The 18,586-nt window shown below is 44.4% G+C and overlaps 1 protein-coding gene across 1 annotated transcript; it reads left to right on the plus strand.

The window, feature by feature from the left end:
- The first annotated feature begins 1,680 nt into the window (after positions 1-1,680).
- LOC129714469 (hepatic lectin-like) lies at positions 1,681-17,033 on the plus strand. The gene is made up of 8 exons (XM_055664081.1): positions 1,681-1,833; positions 2,914-3,015; positions 3,818-3,892; positions 5,918-5,989; positions 8,673-8,750; positions 10,617-10,768; positions 13,496-13,605; positions 16,332-17,033. Exons 1-8 carry the CDS (start codon positions 1,755-1,757, stop codon positions 16,468-16,470), a joined length of 807 nt encoding a protein of 268 aa, XP_055520056.1. The 5' UTR covers positions 1,681-1,754; the 3' UTR covers positions 16,471-17,033.
- The last annotated feature ends 1,553 nt before the right edge of the window (positions 17,034-18,586 follow it).

Consider the following 18,586-nt stretch of genomic DNA (forward strand, 5'->3'; position numbering starts at 1 on the left):
AAATTATATTTAGCGGTAGAGTTGCTGCCCTGCAGTGCTTACAGCGCCAGAGACCTGGGTTCGATCCTGACCATGGGCGCTGTCTGTACGGAGACGTTGTATGTTCTCCCCGTGACCGCGTGGGTTTTCTCCGAGATCTTCGGTTTCCTCCCACACTCCAAAGACGTGCAAGTTTGTAAGTTAATTGACTTGGGTTGGTATACTTGGTTGAAGTGAAAATTGGCCCTAGTGTGTGTAGGATAGTGTTAATATGCGGGGATCGCTGGTCAGTGTAGATTCGGTGGGCCAAGGGCCTGTTTCCAAGCTGTATCTCGAAACTAAAAACTAAACTGGCTTTGCAAGAAATGTATTTTGTCCACATTATCTCCCAGATACAATTAAAGGTTCTAAGCACATCTTTTTTCCTGAGGATATCCAGTGATTCTATCAATAGTACACTGTCTATGTGAGTTTCTAATAATCAGTTGCTGAAACATTACTGGGTGTAACTGATGAATCTCTATAGGATCCAAGGCAAGTGCATGGTTTACCATCAACCTGACTCCTTTCCAAGTCATCCACAGTCTTGTGTCCAATTTTACACACCCAATTAGCCTACAAACCTGCACGTCTTTGGAGTGTGGGAGGAAGCCAGAACACCTGGAGAAAACCCCACACAGGTCAAGGGGAGATCGCACGAACACCGCACAGACAGTACCCGTAGTCAGGAAGGAGTAGGAGGGGAACCCACGGCCCCGTTTATATTAACGGGTCGATGGTTGAAAGAGTCAAGAGCTTCAAATTCCTGGGCGTGCACATCTCTGAAGATCTTTCCTGGTCCGAGAACACTAATGCAATTATCAAGAAAGCTCATCAGCGCCACTACTTCCCGAGAAGATTACGGAGAGTCAAGGAAGACTCTTTCTAACTTCTACAGGTGCACAGTAGAGAGCATGCTGACCGGTTGCATCGTGGCTTGGTTCGGCAACTTGAGCGTCCAGGAGAGGAAAATACTACAAAAAGTTGTAAACACTGCCCAGTCCATCATCGGCTCTGACCTTCCTTCCATCGAGGGGATTTATCGCAGTCGCTGCCTCAAAAAGGCTGGCAGTATCATCAAAGACCCACCCACCATCCTGGCCACACACTCATCTCCCCGCTACCTTCAGGTAGAAGGTACAGGAGCCTGAAGACTGCAACGTCCAGGTTCAGGAATAGCTACTTCCCCACAGCCATCAGGCTATTAAACCTGGCTCGGCCAAAACTCTGATTATTAATAACCCATTATCTGTTATTTGATCTTTATCAGTTTATTTATTCATGTATGTATATATTTATATTATGGTATATGGTATATTGATCTGTTTTGTAGTCAATGCCTACTATGTTCTGTGTGCTGAAGCAAAGCAAGAATTTCATTGTCCTATCAGGGACACATGACAATAAATTCACTTGAACTTGAACTTGAACTTAACCCGGGTCTCTGGCGCTGTAAGGCAGCAACTCTAGCTCTTTGGCAATTTAGAGATGTTCATATTGCTGAGATGATTGCTTTAATTTTGCTGAGGGATACACATCTTGCATTATCTCTGTTCCTTTCCTAATATTCTTAGAATATCTACAAAAGCCCATGTCAGCATTTCCAGAGCTGGTTTCAATTCGTCAACGTGTGGTTGGAGGGGATAGGTTGTGCAATATTATTCATAAAACAATCCACTCCCTATTAAACCCAGTGGGCTGCCTCCCAGTATCTGCACTGTCTTGCAGGAAGGGCCATGGAACCTGCTTATGATGACTTCGAAAATTTCAACCTTGGCGATCAACAAAAGCATCAGAAGGCCAAGTGGACATCAGGTATCTTTTAGTGTGAATCAGAAGAAATGTGCCTTTGTGAGTTTGTATTCACTGGTGATTTGGCCAAAGATAATGGGAGCTGTCCACTTCATGTATATCACGTTGGTTTTGGCTGAGGGTTGAGTATTGGTTAGAAAATTATTCATGATTTTATTAGCTTCTTCCCTACAGCCATTAGGCTATTAAACAATATACTGTAACCTCCAAATAAGCTCTGAACTACATAGACTATCATTGTTATTATTGCGCTATTATTGGGGGGGTTTATGTGTACGTATGTATGCTTGTGTACATATGTATGTATGTATATGTGAGCCTGTGTATATGTATATACATACATATATATGTATATATATATGTGTGTGTGTGTGTATATATATATATACATACTGTACATATATATGTATCTATATATATGTATATGTGTGTGTATGTATATATGTGAAAAGCAAGTGTATATACTGTAGACATACTCAGATATACTCACATACACACACATATATATATATATATACATACATCCACACACATAGAAATATATATGTATGTGTGTGTATGTATGTATGTATGTATGTATGTATATATATATATATGTGTGTGTGTGTGCGTGAGTATGTGTATATACACAATGAACTGTTTTTATTGGTTATTATACTGTTTATACTTTGTTCACATATTCTTGCTGCTGCAGGTAGAATAATGTCATCGTTGCGTCTGGGACATGTGACAATAAAACACTCTTGACTCTTGACAAATATCTTCCTGGGACTTCAGCAATATCCAAATAAATCTGAACATTTGTTTCAGCTGTATTCTTGTTAATTGACCATTATAAAGAGTCTGAAGAAGGGTCTTGACCCGAAACGTCACCTATTCCTTCGCTCCGTAGATGCTGCTGAGTTTCTCCATCATTTTTGTCTACCTTCTATTATAATGTGTGGGGTCTGAAGAAGGGTCTCGACCCAAAACAGCAGCCAGTTCGATTAGTTTGGAGTGATGGTGCATGGGTTAGCATGGACTTGTTGGGCTGTGATACTCATGGAATTGAATATGATATTTTAACTATGTTTGAAATCTCAGGTATCCGAGGCAAGTTGTGCTTCCGTGAAAAGTGGTTGCAGTTCCTCAAGGCCTTGATTCTGATTGTCCTGTTCATCCTCATCATCTATGGATTCCTTAAGTGTAAGTAGTCAGCATGTCCCTACTTCATTCTTTCTTAAGAGATGCGTGTATCTGACGATATGTGTAAGAAGGAACTGCAGATGCTGGTTTAAATCGAAGACAGACACAAAAAGCTGGAGTCACTCAGCGGGACAGGCAGCATCTCTGGAGAGAAGGAATGGGTGACGTTTTTCGGGTCAAGACCCTTCTTTAGACTCTGCTGAACTCTCGTCGGAGAGAGGAGGAGAACTTGTTCAAAGTAGACATACCTTGAGGAGATTTTGCAGTGGAGCAGACAAAATATGTTGGAAGGAACTGCAGATGCTGGTTTAAACCGAAGATAGACACAAAATGCTGGAGTAACTCTTCAGGGTCTCGACCCGAAACGTCACCCATTCCTTCTCTCCAGAGATGTTGCCTGTCCCGCTGAGCTACTCCAGCTTTTTGTGTGTATCTTCATGTATCTGACGATGTTTAGTTTATTGTCTCGTGCACCGAGGTACAGTGAAAAGCATTTGTTGCGTGCTAAGCAGTCAGGGGAAAGACTATGTGTTTAAGAAGGAACTGTAGATGCTAGAAAATCGAAGGTACACAAAAATGCTGGAGAAACTCAGCGGGTGCAGCAGCATCTATGGAGCGAAGGAAATAGGCAACGTTTCGGGCCGAAACGTTACCTATTTCCTTCGCTCCATAGATGCTGCTGCACCCGCCGAGTTTCTCCAGCATTTTTGTGTACCAGCGGAAAGACTATGCTTGGCGAATTTGCCGGGAATCCTCTTAACATCCGGAACTAACAGCACCTCATTTCTGGCTGCATTTTAAGATTCACAAATGAACGGGAGTGTGAAGGAATTTCCATCACAGGTCAAGGAGGAGATCTCACAGGCCATGACTAATGGTGAGTGGACTATCACCGACTACATCAAATCGGAATCAATAGAAGAACATAAACTCAGTCCCAAAGTGTATGTAATGGCAAATTTCCATAGAGGGAGTACAGAGAAGGTCCACCAGACTGGAATGGCAGGACTTTCATATGAAGAAAGACCGGATAGACTCGGCTTGTACTCGCTAGAATTTAGAAGATTGAGGTGGGATCTTATAGAAACTTACAACATTCTTAAGGGGTTGGACAGGCTAGATGTAGGAAGATTATTCCCGATGTTGGGGAAGTCCTGAACAAGGGGTCACAGTTTAAGGATAAGAGGGAAATCTTTTAGGACCGAGATGAGAAAATCATTTTTTTACACAGAGAGTGGTGAATCTGTGGAATTCTCTGCCACAGAAGGTAGTTGAGGCCACAGTTCATTGACTATATTTAAGAGGGAGTTAGATGTGGCCCTTGTGGCTAAAGTGATCATGGGGTATGGAGAGAAGGCAGGTACGGGATACTGAGTTGGATGATCAGCCATGATCATATTGAATGGCGGTGCAGGCTCGAAGGGCCGAATGGCCTACTCCTGCACCTATTTTCTATGTTTCTATATTTCCGACTTTTCCAGTCTCCTCTTTTCCATTGCCATTACTACACAGGTAATTAGGAGTGATCTTACGCAGATCTAATAGAACAGATCTTCCAGTCATTATTTCCAGTTTAATTGGTTGTGTATTGAAGTAGGTGTACAAACAAAGAGATGAACATGCCAGGTTTTCCTTATTCTGCATCCGAGCTGTAGCTGGCTGTTCTCCCTGGTCTGGTGAGAACTGTATACCTTCCGCCCCTGCGCCTGGTCTGTCACTCCCTGTCCACTATGCCCATATTTATATATACGCCCCTCTGTCCATCTGACCATCCCCAAGTGTCCAAAATAATACTGCAAGATATATCTAGCCAAAATAATATATATTGTGCCAACAGTTGCTAGCCTAAACATAAATGGTTTAGACGGTGTAAAAACAATAATCAGGAAAGTAGTCAACCCAGGGATATGAATATTAATTTCTCTAACTTCAAGTAATCCTTGCTGGCTCTGCAAGATATTTGTTTGCATTATCTCCTGTCATCCTCCTGTGCTCCAAGGCCCGCACAACCTTTCCCAATAGCTCAGTCCCTCAGGTCCTGCCAATATAAATGTCAAATGTCCCTAGTGTGTGTAGGAATAGTGTCCTACACACACGGGGATGGCTGGTTGTTGCGGTCCTGATGGGCCGAATGGCCTGTTTCCGCGCTGTATCTCTAAACTGTATCACTAAAAAAGTTGGGTGGCTGTATGACTCCATGACTCGAAGTGGAGGTGGTTTACCCCTTCCACCTGAGTTTGCTCCCATGACTATAAACTTTCATAAATGTGGTACTTGGTGCGATTTGGTTCCACTCTAGTTTAGAAACATAAAAACATAGAAATTAGGTGCAGGAGTAGGCCATTCGGCCCTTCGAGCTTGCACCGCCATTCAATATGATCATGGCTGATCATCCAACTCAGTATCCCGTACCTGCCTTCTCTCCATACCCCCTGATCCCCTTAGCCACAAGGGGCACATCTAACTCCCTCTTAAATATAGCCAATGAACTGTGGCCTCAACTACCTTCTGTGGCAGAGAGTTCCAGAGATTCACCACTCTCTGTGTGAAAAAAGTTCTTCTCATCTCGGTTTTAAAGGATTTCCCCCTTATCCCCCTTTAGTTCTATTTAGTTTATTGTCACGTGTACCGAGGTACAGTGAAAAGCTTTTGTTGTGTGCTAACCAGTCAGCGGAAAGACAATACATGATTACAATCGAGCCGCCCACAGTGTACAGATACAGGATAAATGGTATAATGTGAATAACGCACAGAGCCAGTAAAGTCCGATCACTCCATTGCTCTCGGCAGGGTAACTAAGACAAGGAGTTCCCTTTATCCCACCCTGTATCTCACACTGCCACCAGCCTCAGTCTACTTTCCGAATTCTAACCTTGTGCTTGATTTATTTCTCCTGTTTCAGTTTCCCACAAGGTGGAGATGATGGTGTTAAAGCAGAATATTGAGGACGAGATGGCGAGCCTGAGCTCCAGAGGTGAATGGCTTTCTTTGATGAGTCAAATTATTTTTTATTTCGTTTAGAGATACAGCACGGAAACAGGCCCTTCGGCCCACCTGGTCCGCGCTGACCAGTGATCCGCGTACACTAGCACTATCCTACGCACACTTACACATACACCAAGCCAATTAACCTACAAACCTGCACGTCTTTGGAGTGTGGGAGGAAACCGAAGATCTCTGAGAAAACCCACGCAGGTCACGGGATGAACGTACAAACTCCGTACAGACGGCACATTGGGATCGGACCCGGGTCTCTGTCAATGTAAAGCAGCAACTCTACCGCTGTGCCACCGTGCCACACACTTGAGTCAATAGCAGCAGCAGCGTGGATTTGTAGAATTATTCCAACACACAAGGTGGCTGTTCAGCCCATCGTGACCATGCTGACCCCTGTGAGAACCATCCTATCTGTTCCATCCCTCCGGTATACCTTGCAATATCCAATTCTGTAAGAAATGCCCTGACTCAATGTTACCGACACCCCACTGCAGACCAGATTGTTATTTCCCCCCCCCCCCTCTCTTTCGCTGTGCCCAATTCTGGATCAAAACCATTTCTACTGGTCTTAGTGTCCCTCTTCTCTCCTGCCTCCCCTCTGCCTGACCAGCGCCTTATAGAGCCTCAACATTACATCCTAGTAGCGGCAGAGTTTTAAAATCATTCAAGAGATTACTCCCTCTAGGCACTAAGTCGAACTACATGTTCAAGGAGAATGCCGTAATACGCATGTGAGCTCTCCGTGAGACTTTCAGAGCTTCTTCACAGATAAATCTTCAAAACGCAGTCCTTTGATTAATAGTTTTTGATGATTTATTGTTGAAGAAAAACAATAAGGTTCATCCAACCCTTATACTCCGACTCGTACACTTTAATCTTCATCAAACTCCAGCATATCGCTTAAACATTCGAGAACTCCTCATGTCTCGGTTAAACATCACATGGTCAAAGAGTTAACCTTCCCCATGTGAGTGCAAAACTAAACTAAAAACTAAGCTTCTGCGCTAGAAACCTAGCTCCAAACATGCCCTAGAATACGTCATAAATCCCACTCACATAATAACCGGCAGTCTGAAATTTAAAGACACTCGCCATAATTAATGACCCACAAAATCCTGCGGTCCAGGCATAAGCTCGGGGGTGACCGCGCCTTTGCGGTTGCAGCTCCTAGCCTGTGGAACAGCATCCCTCTTCCCATCAGAACTGCCCCCCTCCATCAGCTCCTTTAAGTCGAGACTTAAAACTCATCTCTTCTCCCAAGCCTTTCTTGACGTCTTCTGTCTGAGCGAGGGCTATATGTATGTAGTGATGTTTGTATTTAATCTATGAACCACTGCTGTTTGTTATACCATTCTTTTACCAGTGTAAAGCACTTTGGCCAACGAGAGTTGTTTTTTTAATGTGCTATATAAATAAAAGTGACTTGCCAAAATAAGCCAAATGGCCACTACATCCCTGTTTTTGTATACAAGGCCTCTCAAAATAAATGCTAGTTCCTGATAGTTCTTGTAAACAAAAGCCAGAGTCAGTGTGTGATTTAAACACATCTTTTATGAGCACTTAGCAGCGTTGAGGACAACAGGTTATCAATGCATCCTGGCTGCTTGGACTGAAGTGCTGGGAACCAGTGTTAGTATAAGTGTTATAGAGGGGTGGAGTTAGTGATGCTGGCTTGTGTGTGATTGGTTCACATGCATCATCAATCTACAGTTTTGATTCCCGTTCCTGGGTAAAAGCTTGTGCATTCACCCTATAAATACATTTAGAAACATAGAAACATAGAAATTAGGTGCAGGAGTAGGCCATTCGGCCCTTCGAGCCTGCACCGCCATTCAATATGATCATGGCTGATCATCCAACTCAGTATCCCGTACCTGCCTTCTCTCCATACCCCCTGATCCCCTTAGCCAGAAGGGCCACATCTTACTCTCTCTTAAATATAGCCAATGAACTGGCCTCAACTACCCTCTGTGGCAGAGAGTTCCAGAGATTCACCACTCTCTGTGTGAAAAAAGTTCTTCTCATCTCGGTTTTAAAGGATTTCCCCCTTATCCTTAAGCTGTGACCCCTTGTCCTGGACTTCCCCAACATCGGGAACAATCTTCCTGCATCTAGCCTGTCCAACCCCTTAAGAATTTTGTAAGTTTCTATAAGATCCCCTCTCAATCTCCTAAATTCTAGAGAGTATAAACCAAGTCTATCCAGTCTTTCTTCATAAGACAGTCCTGACATCCCAGGAATCAGTCTGGTGAACCGTCTCTGCACTCCCTCTATGGCAATAATGTCCTTCCTCAGATTTGGAGACCAAAAACTGTACGAAATACTCCAGGTGTGGTCTCACCAAAACCCTGTACAACTGCGATTGTATTTATTGCTTTTATGTATTGTCCGAATTTTATGTATTGTCTGCTTAACATTCTGACTGTGTTGGCTACTGGACATCTGAATTTCCCTGAGGGGATTAATAAAGTATCTATCTATCTATCTATCTATCTATCTATCTATCTATCTATCTATCTATCTATCTATCTATCTATTCCTCTCATGCTTTTCAGATTTTATTTTGTTAGTGTAATTAGAATAATAAGAAGCATAGAAATATAAGGGTGTCTCTCTGGGATAACAATGTATTCCTCATCTCTTTGCCTTGTGGTGTGTAGTGTTGGCAGACATGTCAAAGAAGCTCGATGACATAATGCACCAGATCATGATCAAAATGAGAGAACTGGCAGAAATCGGTGAGTTATCCAAATATGGTCAATATAAATATAGCCCCATTTTACAAATTTTCACTGTCATAGAAACATAAAAAATAGGTGCAGGAGTAGGCCATTCGGCCCCTTCGAGCCTGCACCGCCGTTCAATATGATTATGGCTGATCATCCAACTCAGTATCCTGTACCTGCCTTCCCTCCATACCCCCTGATCCCTTTAGCCACAAGAGCCACATCTAAGTCCCTCTTAAATATAGCCAATGAACCGGGCCTCAACTACTTTCTGTGGCAGAGAATTCCACAGATTCACCACTCTCTGTGTGAAAAAAAATGTTCTCACCTCGGTCCTAAAAGACTTCCCACTTATCCTTAAACTGTGACTCCTTGTTCTGGACTTCCCCAACATTGGGAACAATCTTCCTGCATCTAGCCTTTCCAACCCCTTAAGAATTTTGTAAGTTTCTATAAGATCCCCCCTCAATCTTCTAAATTCTAGCGAGTACAAGCCGAGTCTATCCAGCCATGTCTGTCCGCACTGGTACACCTGGGGATGATCAACATCGGTTGTGCCCATTCAGTTACATCTAATGGTCACAGCACAGAGCCAGACATTCGGCCCATTTAAACTGCTGCTCCCTACACACTATATGAGTGATCCAGATGAGTCCACTCCTGCCCTTCTTTCAGATGTATATCCAGTCTCCCTGTCCAACACTACCATTGCATCTGTCACTCTGGCCATGAACTGTTGAACTAGCCAATTTCTGTGCTAAATGTTTCATAAGGTCAAAAGGGACAGGAGTAGAATGAGGCCATTCGGCCCATCAAGTCTACTCCTCCATTCAATCATGGCTGATCCATCTCTCCCTCCTAACCCCATTCTCCTGTCTTCTCCCCATAACCTCTGACACCCGTACTAATCAATAATCTATCTATCTCTGCCTTAAAAATATCCATTGACTTGGCCTCCACAGCCTTCTGTGGCAAAGAATTCATGGCTGATCTCTGCTTCCTACTCCCATTCGCCTGCCTTGTCCCCATAACCCTTGACAACCCAAAAACATCCATTGACCTCGGTACACGTCACAATTAACTAGATCAAGGGTTCCCAACCTGGGGTAAATTTACCCCTAGAAGGTAAATATGTTGATTCTGGGTTTTGTACATATTTGTTCTCATTGACTGACTGTGTTTGGTTCTGGTATACGGGTATCTGTTCATCATTAGTTGTTCATAAATAAGTGTAATAACATTGTTATGTGCTATTAATGTGTCCAGCCATAAATGTCTGAGAGTGGGCTCAACTGGTGAGATCTCGAAAGAACTGCCAACAACCGAGTGAGGGGGAGGACCTTTGTCAATGGCCTCTGCTTCCTAGAGGAGCAATGGGCTTAAGGCCCTGTCCCACTTACGTGACCTTGGCACGCAATTTACACGGCCTGAGGATATTTTTAAGGCAGAGATAGATAGATTCTTGATTAGTACGGGTGTCATCGCATTGAGGCACACGGGCATCGTGTGGCCGCGCGGGGCCGGTCCCACTGAGTATGTAGTTGTGCACGACATCGCGCGGGGCTCCGAAATTTTTGTAGCAAACAAAATCTTTGCGCGCCAACGGCCTGTCGCGTAACTGACGGCCAAAGTGGGACAGTACCAAGACCCTGGCGCGACGCAAGGTCTCACCTCCAACAGCAGCAGAAGCAGGCAAACCATCACCGAACTCGGCCTGGGGCTCACGGCCGTTGTGGTCCGGGTCCGCCCCCACTTCTACTCCCAGAGCGGGGCCAAGAAAATTAAAGATAGACACAAAAGGAGATTAAAGTTACCAGGGGTAAGCAGGACGAAAAAGGTTGTGAACCCCTGAACTCGACTGAACTGCATGTTTTTCAGAATGTCAGAACCTTCAATGCCCCAGTAACTGGATCGCCTTTGATGAGAGCTGCTACTTCATCTCAAACAAGGCAGCCACGTGGCACAATAGCCAGCAGTACTGTTCCCTCCACGGGAGCAATCTCCTTGTCATTAATAATGCGAATGAGCAGGTAAGTGGGACCTTTTAGCATTGTGTGTTGTGAAACTCTGCAAGGAAGCATCAGATTTGCACAGATGCTGGTTTAAACCGAAGATAAAGACAAAAAACTGGAGTAAATAAGCGGGCCAGGCTGGAATGGGTGACGTGTCTGGTCTGGAGAAGGGTCTCGACCTGAAACGTCACTCATTCCTTCTCTCCAGAGATGCTGTCTGCCTCTCCCGCTGAGTTACTCCAGCATTTTGTGTGTATCTCTCTAAACCTTTCCTACCCGTGTAGTTGTCTGAAGAAGGGTCTCGACCCGAAACGTTGCCTATTTCATTCGCTCCATAGATGCTGCCTCACCCGCTGAGTTTCTCCAGCATTTTGTCTACCTTCGATTTTCCAGCATCTGCAGTTCCCTCCTAAACATGTAGTTGGCCGAATGTCTTTTGAATGTTGTTATAGTATCTAACTCAACTACCTCCACTGGCAGCATATTCTATCTGTGAAAATATTGCCCCTCCGGTTTCAATTAAATCTTGCCCCTCTCACCTTAAACCTTTATCCTCTGGTTCTTGCTTCCCCTACAATGGGTAAAAGACTATGCAATCACCCTACCTTTAACCTTCCGTGAACCTGTACACGTCAGATTTTACGCATGTTTCTTGTTTTTTGTACTAAATTATATGTATGCACTGAGTACGAGCAGCTTTTAATTTCATTGTACATGTATAGTGACAATAAATGGCATATCTATATGCACCACCTGCTGCACCAAAAAAACCTAGAATATAATAAAGGACATTTCCCACCCCGGACACTCCCTGTTTGAACTGTTGCCGTCAGGCAGACGGTACAGATCCACAAGGACAAGGACAAATAGATTAAAAAACAGTTTTTACCCCACTGCTATAAAAGCACTAAATGTAGCCGCCAAGGAACGCAGGGGCGATACAGACTAAGGGACTGTGGTAACTGTGAAATCGACAGAAGGATGGAGGGTTGGGTGTGTATGCGTGCTTTGTCCGTGATATTTATTTATTTGTTTATCTTTATTATTTTACCGTGGATGTATCGTTAGCTTTAGAAATGTTTGAATGCTGCACTGACTGGCTGACATTTTAAATTTTGTTGTACATGGCCCATGTTACAATGACAATAAAGAAACTATTCTATTCTATTCTATTCTATTCTATTCTATATCTATATCTATCTATATCTATATATATATATATATATATATCTATATCTATGTCAGAATCACCATCCCCATCAAAGATCCTATAGCGGAGCAAGATAGACCACTCCTGCTAAATGCAATGGGCTGACGTGTAGTACGCAACGGAGCGGAACGTGGGCCTTTTTTTCATCCATTTCCGTAACCAGACCCGACCCGACTGGCAGTGTAATCAACGTTGCGGGGGAACAGTTTGTGTTAATAAATTATAATCCTGAAAATGAGGAGAAGATTTTTATCAAAGAACTTCTATTTTTACGAGGATGTTTCCGTAACCGGCTTCCGTCTCTTATAGAAACGCACAAAATTCTTAAGGGGATGGACAGGCTAGATGCAGGAAGATTATTCCCGATGTTGGGGAACTCCAGAACAAGGGGTCACAGTTTAAGGATAAGGGGGAAGTCTTTTAGGACCGAGATGAGAAAATAATTTTTTACACAGAGAGTGGTGAATCTGTGGAATTCTCTGCCACAGAAGGTAGTTGAGGCCACAGTTCATTGGCTATATTTAAGAGGGAGTTAGATGTGGCCCTTGTGGCCAAGGGGATCAGGGGGTATGGAGAGAAGGCAGGGATGGGATACTGAGTTGGATGATCAGCCATGATCATATCGAATGGTGGTGCAGGCTCGAAGGGCCGAATGGCCTCCTCCTGCACCTATTGTCTATGTTTCTATGTATGTCTCTGCACTAGTATCTTTGCTCCGCTACGGGATCTTTGGCGCGGAGACGGAAGCCGGTTACGGAAATGGGGCCGAAAATTACCCACGGATCTGCCCATGACCGTACTACATCGAGTGGGCTATCTTGCTCGCGATAGGATCTTTGATTGCCAGCCCCTGCCTGAAATGACTCATAGTCTGCAGAAGGGTCTCGACCCTCTCCATGTTCTCCAGAGATGCTATGCTGCCTGACCCGCTGAGTAACATTGTATTCGTTTCATTGGTCAGTGGTGTCTGGATGCGTCCAGGGCACTTTCTGCGGCGCACGGCCTTCTGGGTAAGCAGTGCTGCCATTGCTGGCTTGGTTCTGACGTAAACTTGAGTGATCCAACAGTGTTGTGGAAGTTACAAACTGCCTTGATTCCACTGGGGACTGGGTACAGAATTCAGTCTCAGCTTCATTTCAGTTTAGTTTATTGTCACGTGTACCGAGGTACAGTGAAAAGCTTTTGTTGTGTGCTAACCAGTCAGCGGAAAGACAATACATGATTACAATTGAGCCGTCCACAGTGTACAGATGCATGATAAGGGAATAACGTTTAGTGCAAGGTAATGCCAGATCAAAGATAGGTCTAGGGTCACCAATGAGGTAGATAGTAGTTCAGCTCTGCTCTCTGGTTGTGGTAGGATGGTTCAGTTGCCTGATAACAGCTGGGAAGAAACTGCCCTTGAATCTGGATGTGTGCGTTTTCACACTTCGATGCCTTTTGCCAGATGGGAGCAAAGTTGTTTGTGAATTGTTTAGCTAAGTGTGAGTGTGTGCACTTTAATGCTGATGGTGCTTTCTTCAATTATTTTATAGACGTTTATCTTCTTGACTAGTAAACATAATTTTTGGATTGGTCTGAATGACAAAGGGACTGAAACTAATTGGGAGTGGGTCGATGGCACACCCTTCAACACATCAGCGACGTAAGTCCCTTTTAGCTTTCCAAGTTTGCACTCTACTGCAGAGGACTTTGCGGATGCCACAGTGGAATGAGTCAATGTTTGTTGAGGGGTTCAGGGTCATGCTTAGGTATATTATTGTCAGGTGTACCGAGGTACAGTGAACAGCTCATGCAATCCAATCATGGGCGGCACGGTGGCGCAGCGGTAGAGTTGCTGGCTTACAGCGCCAGAGACCTGGCTTCGGGTGCTGCCTGTACGGAGTTTGCACGTTCTCCCTGTGGCCTGCGTGGGTTTTTCTACGGGGCTTCCAGCTTCCTTCCACACTCCAAAAGCGCACAGGTTTGTAGGTTAATTGACTTGATATAATTTATAAATTCTCCCTCCTGTGTGTAGGATAGAGTTAAGGGCCTGTCCCACTGGGCGATTTTTTTCAGCGACTGCCAGCGTCATATCAGGGTCGCCAAAAGATTTTGAACATTTCAAAATCCAGCGGCGACAAAAAAATGTTGCAAAACTTGAGGAAACACCGTGTGTCAATACATCATCACGCCGTGTCACGCCATGAATATTTCGGCGACCTGACACGTCAGTCAATGATGCCGGCAGTCTCCGAAAAAATGTTAAGTTGGACAGGCCCTTTAGTGTGTGGGGATTGCTGGTGGGCATAGACTCGGTGGGCCGAAGGTCCTGTTCCCACACACTATCTCTAAACTAAACAATAACATCGGGCCCCGTAACGCCAACTATGGAGGCCTCAATAGGCCCGACTCTCGGTGGACGAGAGGATGGGGACTGGACTTTGTGCCTTCCCCCACGGTGGGAACCACTGTGGGGGGATGTTTTTATGTTTTAATGTTAAACTTCTTAAATGCTATGTTGTATTTTTATTAGTGTGCTGCAAGGACATCTGAATTTCCCCTGAATAAGGGGATTAATAAAGTAATATCTAATCTAATCTAATCTAATCTAATCAGATCACATCATAATGTGCATCTATGCAATCAATTGGGCAGCATAGTAGCACAGCTGGTAGAGCCTCCACCTCACTGTGCCAGAGACTCGGGTTCAATCCTTAGGTGCTGTCTGTGTGGAGTTTGCATGTTCAAGGTTTCAATTCAATTCAATTCAATTCAACTTTATTGTCATTGCACCAATACGAGTATAGGTACAACGAAATGCAGTTTAGCGCCTGGTCATAGTCATAGTGCAAGATAGTAGAAGTAAAAATAAAAATAGAAAATACTGCTTAACAATGTGTGGATTGTGGATGAATTAAAACTGGTACATAGGCAAATAACTGTATACAAATGGGAGAGTCTAAAGATAGTTAGGTCAGGTCAGTTGAATATAGGTCAGTTTATTGTCAGTTAACGTACAGTGAAATTTGAGTTACCGTACAGCCATATACTAAGTGAAAAGTAACAAGACACACAACCACATAAAAGTTAACATAAACATCCACCACAGTGGATTCCACATTCCTCACTGTGATGGAAGGCAATGAAGTTCAATCTTCTTCCTCCTGTACTCCCATGTTCGGGGCAGTCAAACCATCTGCAGTCGGGGTGATCAAAGCCCCTGCAGCCCCTAACGGGGTGATCGAAACTCCCGCATCCGGGCGGTTGAAACTGTCTCCGTGGCATGGAGCTCCCGAATCAGCCACTTCTTACCAGAGACAGTGGGCTTCACGATGTTAAAGTCTACAGGCCCCGCAGTTGGAGCTTGGACCCCCGGCAAAGGGATCACAAGCTCCGCAATGTTAAAGTCCAGCAGACTCCCGCGGCTTGGAGCGCCCGTCAGGCTCCAGACCTCACATGGGTTTCCTCCCACATCCCAAAGACAGGCAGGATTTGAAGGTTAATTGGCCTTTGTGAAGAGTGGATGAGACAGTGGGATAGTATAGACCTAGAGTGACGGGGTGAATGTGGTCGGTGTGGACTTTTCCTTGATGTACCTCTACACTAAGGGCCCGCTTCCTTGATGTACCTCTACATTAAGGGCCCGCTTCCTTGATGTACCTCTACACTTAGCTAAACAAGGAAGATACAGAGTGCAGAATATAGTTCTCAGCATTGCCGTGCACAGGTGGTCCAATTGATCAAAACTGCTGTTACTGCAGTTTGTGAACATCAACCATCAGATTTTGACAGTGCCAGCTGTATCCAGGGCACACCTGAGCCTCCGCAGTGCCCACCATTCAAGGCTTCGAATCTCCCCATAAACACAGGGACACGTGGGCATGGGCAGAACCCCAGAAGATGGGCAGGCAGTGGATTCCGGATTCCGCCTGGTCCCCCTAGGCCAAGCCCAGGATCATACCGATCACCCCATCAACTCACCACCCCTCCGTACCGGGTGTGGAAAGCGTGGCGCAGTGGCACAGCGATCTCCCCGACACCAACACACACTGGGGACAATGTACAAATTTATTACCAAGAAAGTTTACCGACAAACCTGCACGTCTTTGGAGTGTGGGAGGAAACCGGAGCTCCCAGAGAAAACCCACGCAGGTCACGGGGAGAACATACAATCTCCAAACAGACAGCACCCGTAGTCAGGATCGGACCTGGGTCTCTGGCGTTGTGAGGTAGCTGTAAGGCAGCAGCTCTACCGCTGCACCACCCCATTGTATACTAAATTTTGCTCGGCATAAGTGAGTTTGGGCAAAGGGGTCTGTTTTCTGTGCTGTGTGCCTTTTGACTCTAACTTCATGCTCATTTTCCACTCTGGGGCTCTCCTGGTCTAAGGGACTGGAATGAAGGTGAACCCAACAATGCCGGGCATGGAGAAGATTGCGTTCATGTTCAAAATGCAGGAAAATGGAATGACGCCAACTGTAACTCAAAGCTTCACTGGGTTTGTGAGCAAAAGAGAAAACTGGTATGAACCTCCTCCAGCCTCCAATCTGGACCAGCCCGGCCGATCAGATCTCTCCGCTGGGTCCTGAGCAAAGACCAATCATGCCCACTCCAGAGGCATTGCATTCAACTACACACAACTATTCCCAGGCCAGGGCAGGCAACTAAAGATAGACACAAAAAGCTGGGGCGATTCTGCCGTTCAGGCAGCATCTCTGGAGAAAAGGAATAGGTGACGTTTTCGGGTTCTGAATAAGCTAGAGAGTTGTGAATCTGCGGAATTCTCTGCCACAGAAGGCAGTGGAGGCCAATTCACTGGATGTTTTCAAGAGAGATTCCATCGTCTGCCATTCAATCATGGCCAATATATCACACATCACATTATTTATGCATTCAAGAGAGAGTTTGAAGGGCCTGTTTCTCGCGGAAACAGGCCCTTCAAATTTCCTACCAGTGGGAGAGCCTAGGACTAGAGGCAGGAATCCGATGGCATTGTCTGCATTTCCATTGCCTTCTGCTAACATTTGCACCTGACATTTCATTTCATCTTGAAGTTCAAGTTGGGAGGAACAACCTTGCTATTTCCATTACTGTTTTTTTTTTTTTTTTTTTTGGTTTAATTTTACTGTTTTAATGTTACTGAGGATCACGTCATACAATGAGAGTTGTAAATCTGTGGAATTCTCTGCCACAGAAGGCAGTGGAGGCCAATTCATTCGATGTTTTCAAGAGAGAGTTAGATTTAGCTCTTTGGGCTAACGGAATCAAGGGATATGGGGAGAAAGCAGAAACGGGGTACTGATTTTGGATGATCAGCCATGATAATATTGAATGGGTCGAAGGACCGAATGGTCTACTCCTGCACCTGTTTTCTATGGTTCTATATCTCAACCCGAGACTTCACCCATTCCTTCTCTCCAGAGATGCTGCCTGTCCCGCTGGGTTACTCATCTTTTGGGACTATCTTCGGTTTGAAGCAGTTCCTGCCAACACACAAGGCCCGACAACTAGATCCTCACAACATTCCCTGCGTTACAATTACAAATGCAATGAATGATTGAAAGCCGCAATGTAAATGCAACTTCCCCTAAGCCATTTTCTGTAAAACTGCTATAACTCATGGGACTTTGGTGGACCTGGTTTTCTGTCAATAGTAATAATAATATTAATTTTATTGTGATAATATCATTTTTTAATAATATATTAAAAATGGTTTAATATTATATTAACACTCAGTTTTGCTGGACATTTGGTTTTGCCAGATTGTTAGAGTTTTAACAGACCAGAGGATTTTAGCCAAGAGATGTTCAACATTTTGCTTTTTGCTTTAACGTATTTAATCTCCGTTCTTTAAATTGATTGCTGTTTTTAACTCTCCCCACCAGTTGCTTTTCCAATCACTTTGTCAATTCAATAAATCTGAGAGATCACAATGAAACTACTTGGTGTTCATTTGCATGTGTGTGTGTGTGTGTGTGTGTGTGTGTGTGTGTGTGTGTGTGTGTGTGTGTGTGTGTGTGTGTGTGTGTGTGTGTGTGTGTGTGTGTGTGTGTGTGTGTGTGTGTGTGTGTGTGTGTGTGTGTGTGTGTGTGTGTGTGTGTGTGTGTGTGTGTGTGTGTGTGTGTGTGTGTGTGTGTGTGTGTGTGATTCACTGGAAGGATGAGAGGGTATGGCGGGCTAAATAAGCAAGCCACGTGTGGTGAATCAAAGAGATCTTTATTTCTGAAGCAAAGAGAACAACACACATGCTAATGGGGGAAGGTTGACATTTCATCTCCTGTTCCCAACATTATTCCACCTAATAATAATAATAATAAATTTTATTTTTGGGCGCCTTTCAGAAATCTCAAGCACACCTTACAGAGATGAACAAGAATAATAAAACATATAATCGGAATAAAATAAATAATAAAAACATCACAGAAACACAAATTAAAAACAGAATTCAGCCCAAAAACAAAAAAATCAAAAACGCAATGTGAAGAGAGAGCAGCAGCAGCTAAAGCGCGCCAGTGTCCACTCTCTCTTCCGACACTACTGTGAGCTGCCACAGTGGACGGAGATTGCTAAGAAGGGGTTTTTCAGTGGGATTGCCAGATCTGAAGGAGGAAACTGTGTAGTTCCTCTAACCATAGGTCAAGTTG

The sequence above is a fragment of the Leucoraja erinacea genome, chromosome 39, assembly GCF_028641065.1.
Source record: "Leucoraja erinacea ecotype New England chromosome 39, Leri_hhj_1, whole genome shotgun sequence".
NCBI lineage: Eukaryota > Metazoa > Chordata > Chondrichthyes > Rajiformes > Rajidae > Leucoraja > Leucoraja erinaceus.

Bases quoted from the DNA above. Each gene is read 5' to 3' on its own strand.
- LOC129714469 (XM_055664081.1), top strand. From the start codon at position 1,755: ATGGAACCTGCTTATGATGACTTCGAAAATTTCAACCTTGGCGATCAA. The intron at 3,016-3,817 runs GTAAGTAGTCAG...CTGCATTTTAAG, and splicing joins CATCTATGGATTCCTTAAGT to ATTCACAAATGAACGGGAGT. The intron at 5,990-8,672 runs GTGAATGGCTTT...TGTGGTGTGTAG, and splicing joins GGCGAGCCTGAGCTCCAGAG to TGTTGGCAGACATGTCAAAG.